Genomic DNA, 6,054 nt, shown 5'->3' on the forward strand with positions numbered 1-6,054 from the left:
GAGAATGTCTGTTTTTAGTAACCCCTGAGGGTTGTGTGTTTCTAGTCCCCCTCACCAAGGTATCTGTTTCTAATATCCCCTATCTCTCATGCATTTGCTTCCTCCTTCCTGACCCCTTTTAGATCAACGGGGTGTCCAGTGAGAATCTGTCACTGAGTGACACACGGCAACTGATCGAGAAGTCGGAAGGGAAACTGACTCTACTGGTGCTCAGGGACCGAGGCCAGTTCCTGGTGAATATCCCTCCGGCCGTCAGCGACAGTGACAGCTCCCTTCTGGAGGGTGAGGGGCCAAGAGGCCAGCCCTGGGAGGTTCAAATGGAGGGCCAGGGAGGCAGGCTGTGCCAGGCAGGACCAAGCAGGAGTTGGGAAGCCTGGCCCTGAGAGGCTCAGAGAGGGACAGAAACTTGCCCAAGGCCACACAGCAACTTAGGGCTGGAGGCCCTCAGCTGAGCCTGACTCTGGTCTGGGCCCCTTTGCTTAGAGGGGCCTGATGTGCCCCTCTGTGAAATGGCAGCCTGGAAGGCGTGCCCGTGGCTGAGACACGCTTTCCCCCGCAGACATCTCAGACCTCGGGTCAGAACTGTCTCAGGCGCCACCATCCCATGTACCACCGCCACCCCAGCATGGGCAGCGGAGTCCGGACGCCAGCCGAACCAGCTCCCCCATGTATGTAACCTCATCGGCTAGAATGGCCAAGTGGGATGGGAACATGGGCCTATCTTTTCCAACATGGGGTAGCCTTGAGGGTGCAGTCATGGCGGCCTGCCTGGAAGAGGCCTCTCCTTCCACACACAGTCCTTCTTGCCTCCTTATTGTGGCTCAGGGTTCTTGGTCCTGGGAGAACCATATATGGACGGACTTAAAGCAGAAGGGATAACAGAATTTTACAACAAGCCCTAGAAGACTTCAAAATGCATAAGCCCTGTCACCGAGCAAGGCTTTTAGAGAGTTCTCTTGGGAGTGAAATAGCCACAGCTGTGTGCAGGGATTAGAGGATGCTTATTCGTTATGATGATGTTTATAAAAGGGACAGAGTAGCAGTTACTTTGTTAGTCTCCTGGGGCTGCAGCAACAAAGTGCCACAAACTGGTCAGCTTAGAACCACAGAAATTTATGGCCTCAAAGTCCTGGAGACTGAAAACTCAAGTCACGGTGTCAGGGCCACACTGTCTCTCAAGGCTCTTAGGGGAAGATCTGTTCCAGGCCTTTCTCCTAGCTTCTGGTAGCCTCCAGCATTCCTTGGCTTCCAGGTGGCCATCTCCCCGCTGTGTGTCTTCATGTCATCTTCCCCCATGTATGTGTCTCTGTGTCCAGATGTCCCCTTTTTATAAGGACACCAGTCAGACTGGATTAGCCACCCCCCCCCACCCCAGTATGACCTCAAGTTCACTAATCACATCATGATGACTCTGTTCCCAAATGAGGTCCCATTCTGAGATCCTGGGGGTTAGGACCACAACAGGCGAATTTTGAGGGTACACAATTCAATGCCTTAAAAATCATGATTGCACAACACTTGGGGATTAGGTAACAGGCACCTCATTTAAGCCTGCAGTCCCCTGTGAAGTAGGGGGTTGTATCTGTTATCTACAGCCGCATAACAAATGACCCCCAAACCTGGCCACTTGAAACAATGGTAAACATGTATTACCTCACTGTTGCTGAGAGTCAGGAATTGGGGAGGGCTTAGCTGGGTGGTTCTGGTTCATGGGCTCATGAGGTTACAGTCAAGACGTAGTCTAGGGCTGTGGGCTTTTGGGAGTGGATGATCCCCTTCTAAGCTCCCTTGCATGGCTGTTGGCAGGAGGACCAGGAGGTGGGGGTCATTGCGGTCCATTTTAGAGGCCAGAGGAGGGCCCACGCCAAGGCCCCAGATCCTACTCCACCACTAATTAGGGCACTAACTAGCGGTGACACAAGGAGATGGTGTGTGTGTGCTTGGCCCGTAGTGAATGCTCTTTATTACGATTATTATAATATAATCCTTGCTTGGGAATATTAGACAGCCATGAAACAGGATGTCTCTGAGAGTATATTGAAAAGGCCTTGGGAAAATGCACTTGGCATTGTGTACGGTGAATGAACCGGATTGCAGAATGACACAGGGCAGCATCTCAAAGGGTCTGGGGGACTCTTGTGTGATCTTCCCGGGGATTCCATGGGCACACAGAAGGATCTGTGGACAGACGGCTCCAAGTAGCTCGATGTGTTTCTCCAATGCAGACCCTGTACTCTTTGAACCTGCCCTGTGAGACCTGGGCTGGGGGTACATCATTCTCAAGTGTCTTTCCCCACCCCCAGTCACTCAGCACTGGGGGTTCACAGGCTGTATGTCGGAAATGCTAACATATGGCCTGATCTTGATTTTCTTTCAGAAGTATATATTTCCTCACCGTTTCTTTGAAAGCATCTGAAAGATCTGGAAAGTAACTCTTCTGTGCTAACAGTGGGTTGATTTTTCAGGGAACTTTCTTTCCGTCCTGTGGTTTAACTCTGTGTTAGTCTGCTCAGGCTGTTAACAAAACACCATAGGCAGGAGGCCGGAAGTCCATGGCCAGGGTGCTGGCATGGCCGGTTCCTAGTGAAGGCTTCTTCCTGGCCCATGGACGGCCAGCTTCCTGCTGTGTGTTCCCACGGTGGAGAGAGTGATCTCTGGTGTCTTTTATAAGGACACTAATCCCGTCATGGGGGCCCCACCCTCATGACCTCATTTAAACCTGGTCACTTCCAAAGGCCCGCCTCCTAAGACCATCCCACTGGGGGTTAGGACTTCAGCATATGAATTTGGGGGGACACAGACATTGGGTCAAGAGCACCTTCTATAACTTTTCACTAATATTAAAACAGTAAACATGACTGTTTGTCACAGGCTCACCTCATTTTGAGGCCTTGACTCGACTCAGCCATCCCAGGGCTCGGAGGAGGAAACTGGGGCTCAGAGAGGGGAAGCAGAGGGCCGGAGGTCACACAGCTGCAGAGGGGCAGGACCAGGATTAGAACCTGAGTGCCGATAAATTAAAATTCTTCTAAAAATTGCTGCTCAACATCCCCCCACCCTCACCTCACCCCAAATCTGTTCCCCACCAGGGAGAGCCCCCAGCTTCGGCAGGAAGGTTCAGTGGATTCTAGGACTGCGTCAGAACCAGGTGAGCAGAGGGTGGTGACTCTGAGCACCCCTCCTCTGATTTTTCTGATCACAGCCAATGAGGCTCTACCGAGCAGAGTGGGGAAGGCGGGCACAGACCTAAGAGGCCAGGGACAGTTCCCTGGGAAGAAGCGGGGGGGGGGGGCTGGGGGCTGCATTCCAAGGGGCAGGGACACCCCCCAGCAAAGGTTTGGCGGCTGGACCAATCAGTGTGCTCGGAAAAAACTGGCTGTTCCCTTTCAGACTCCCCAAGGCAAAGGAGCTGTGACACGCACAGCGTGCCTAGCGGTCAGAGCATGGAGGACCACGGGTATGTGCCCCACGACAGAGCCCCGCAGCTGAGAACCCGCACACCCGGGCTGCCTCCTGCTTCCCATCATCTGCCTTCTCGCACCAGCATGGGGGTGGGGCTCTCCCATCCTCGGCCTGATGCCGTCTGTCTCTGCCTCACTGCTCAGGTACAGCCCCGCCTCGCAGGTGGTCCGCTTCCTCAAGGGCGCAAACATTGGGCTGCGGCTGGCCGGAGGCAACGATGTGGGCATCTTCGTGTCCGGGGTGCAGGCGGGCAGCCCGGTAGACGGGCAGGGCATCCAGGAGGGAGATGAGATTCTGCAGGTGAGCTGGGGAGGCTGGTGGTGGGCCTGCTGGGTGGTACCCGAGTCTGTTACTGCTTGTGTATCCTCCCCCGGGGACCCCCTGGGGACTGGCAAGACCCCCAGAGACATTCAAACATTTTAAGGGTTTCCCAGCCTGGGGCATGACCTTGATGATTGGGTCATGACCTTGTGCATGTCACATCCTTGTTGTCAATGTCATGACCTCGATGTCCAGCTCACGACCTTTCCCAGGTCACTGCCTCGTTATTGATGTCACAGTCTCCTTGTTTGTGTCACTGAGTTGACTGTGTCTTGACCATGTTGCCTGGGCCGCACCCTTGATCCCTCCGTCCATCCACAGTCCCTTTCTGTGCCACCTCCAGTCTCCCGTGTCCGGGTCGTGGCCTTATCCAGGTCACGCCTTCATGGTGTGTCTTTACCTCCATGATAATCAGTGTCTGTGACCTGCTGTCCAGGTCTGTATATTGTGTCCCTGTCATGACCGCGTGTCTGTCTTGACTCAAGTATCACAAAATTCTCACCAGTGTCCTGGTCCTGTCACAGCTGTGGCCCCTCGTTCCCATGTCTTGATGTTGACAACCCACAGAGCCTCGGTTATGCCTGTACTGATTGCATTCCCTGTATTCTGGTTTCTGGGCCAGACCTTCACCTGTGTGTGTGTGTGTGTGTGTGTGTGTGTGTGTGTGATGCCCAGGCTGCCACAGGGCAGTGCCCCTTTCGGAAAGCCATCCCCCAATCTCTGGGGCTCTTGACAGCAGCTCTGGAAGGAGTTGGGTGGAGGGCTTTGTCTGGAGGAGGAGCTGGGATCTTGTGCCCTTGTCCCACCACTGCACCCACTTCCCGGCAGGTGAATGATACTCCATTCCAGAACCTGACCCGGGAGGAGGCTGTGCAGTTCCTGCTGGAGCTGCCCCCGGGCAAGGAGGTGGAACTGGTGACGCAGAGGAAGCAGGACAGTGAGTGTGTGTGAGTGTATGTGCGTGAGTGTGTGAGAGCGTGTGTGTATGTGAGAGTGGAGCTGGGATCCACGGCCAGGCCCTGGGGAGGGGTCGGGTCTGGACTGTGGCCCTGCTAGCTCAGGAAGACTCCCTGTCCACAGTCTTCCGGAAGATGGTGCAGTCCGGCGTGGGCGACTCCTTCTACATCCGCATGCACTTTGAGATGGAGCCCAGCCCGCCGTCTGGCCTGGGCTTCACCCGTGGAGACGTCTTCCACGTGCTGGACACGCTGTACCCCGGCCCTGGGCAGAGCCATGCCCGCGGAGGCCACTGGCTGGCGGTGCGCATGGGGCGTGACCTCCGGGAAAAAGAGCGGGGCATCATCCCCAACCAGAGCAGGTGCGGACCGTCCAGTGGGACAGGGCACAGCATCGCTGCTTAGCATCCTTGGTGATTCCCTCTGAGGAGCCATGCAGAAGGTTCAGGGCTGACCAGTCAGCGCTTGTATGAGTTTCCTGCAGGTGCTGTTACAAATTACCACAAACCTAGGGGCTTTGAACAACACACTTTTATCCTCTCATGTTCTGGAGGTCAGAAATGAGTCTGATGGGGCTAAATCCAGGCGTGGGCAGGGCTGGTCCTTCCGGAGGCTCCAGGGGAACATTGGTTCCCACCTTTTCCAGCTTCTAGAGGTGCCGCATGCCTGGCTCGCGGCCCCTCCTGCATCCTCACAGCCAGCAGCGCAGCATCTCCCGTCTCTCTCTGCCTCTGACCCTCCCGCCTCCCTCTTATAAGGACGCTGTGATGACACTAGGACCCCCGGGGAATCCAGGGTCATCCCCATCTCACGGGCCTTAACCCCACCTGCAAAGTCCCCTTTGCCGTGAGAGGTGACATATTCGCAGGTCCCGGGATTAGGCCTTGGACATCTTTGGGGCTGTGATCCTGGACCCCGGTGCTCACTCATCTCCCCTCTTCTCTCCAGGGCGGAGCAGCTGGCCAGTCTGGAGGCTGCCCAGCGGGCCGTGGGGCTCGGCCCTGGAGCCTCAGTGGGCTCCAGCACACGGGCCGAGTTCTGGCGGCTGAGGGGTCTTCGTCGGGGAGCCAAGAAGACCACCCATCGGAGCCGTGAGGATCTGTCGGCTCTGACCAGACAGGGTCATTACCCGCCATATGAACGCGTGGTGCTGCGAGAAGGTGGGCCAGGGTGGGAGGGGCCGAGGGGGGCCCTCAAGTAAGAGTGTTCAGAAGCCACAATCCTTACCTCTCTCCTTCCACCCAAAATACCCCCTTTTGGTTACTTTAGGATGAAAATACACACGCACAAAACCAGCACATAGATGCTTTCCCTA

At 55.7% G+C, this 6,054-nt stretch overlaps 1 protein-coding gene across 2 annotated transcripts in view; it reads left to right on the top strand.

Annotated features, from left to right (window-relative positions):
* The window catches only part of TJP3 (tight junction protein 3), a 30,903-nt gene that overhangs the window by 18,355 nt on the left and 6,494 nt on the right, over positions 1-6,054 (top strand). The window contains exons 7-14 of one of the 2 annotated variants that reach the window (XM_007460348.1): positions 123-282; positions 560-668; positions 3,090-3,148; positions 3,391-3,457; positions 3,606-3,762; positions 4,612-4,720; positions 4,864-5,101; positions 5,688-5,899. In XM_007460348.1, the coding sequence (XP_007460410.1) occupies positions 123-282; positions 560-668; positions 3,090-3,148; positions 3,391-3,457; positions 3,606-3,762; positions 4,612-4,720; positions 4,864-5,101; positions 5,688-5,899 (1,111 nt within the window). Of the gene's footprint in view, positions 1-122; positions 283-559; positions 669-3,089; positions 3,160-3,386; positions 3,458-3,605; positions 3,763-4,611; positions 4,721-4,863; positions 5,102-5,687; positions 5,900-6,054 lie in introns of both variants that reach the window. The other variant, XM_007460347.1, reaches the window with a different exon arrangement.

The sequence above is a fragment of the Lipotes vexillifer genome, unplaced genomic scaffold (assembly GCF_000442215.2).
Source record: "Lipotes vexillifer unplaced genomic scaffold, Lipotes_vexillifer_v1.1 scaffold225, whole genome shotgun sequence".
Classification (NCBI taxonomy): domain Eukaryota; kingdom Metazoa; phylum Chordata; class Mammalia; order Artiodactyla; family Lipotidae; genus Lipotes; species Lipotes vexillifer.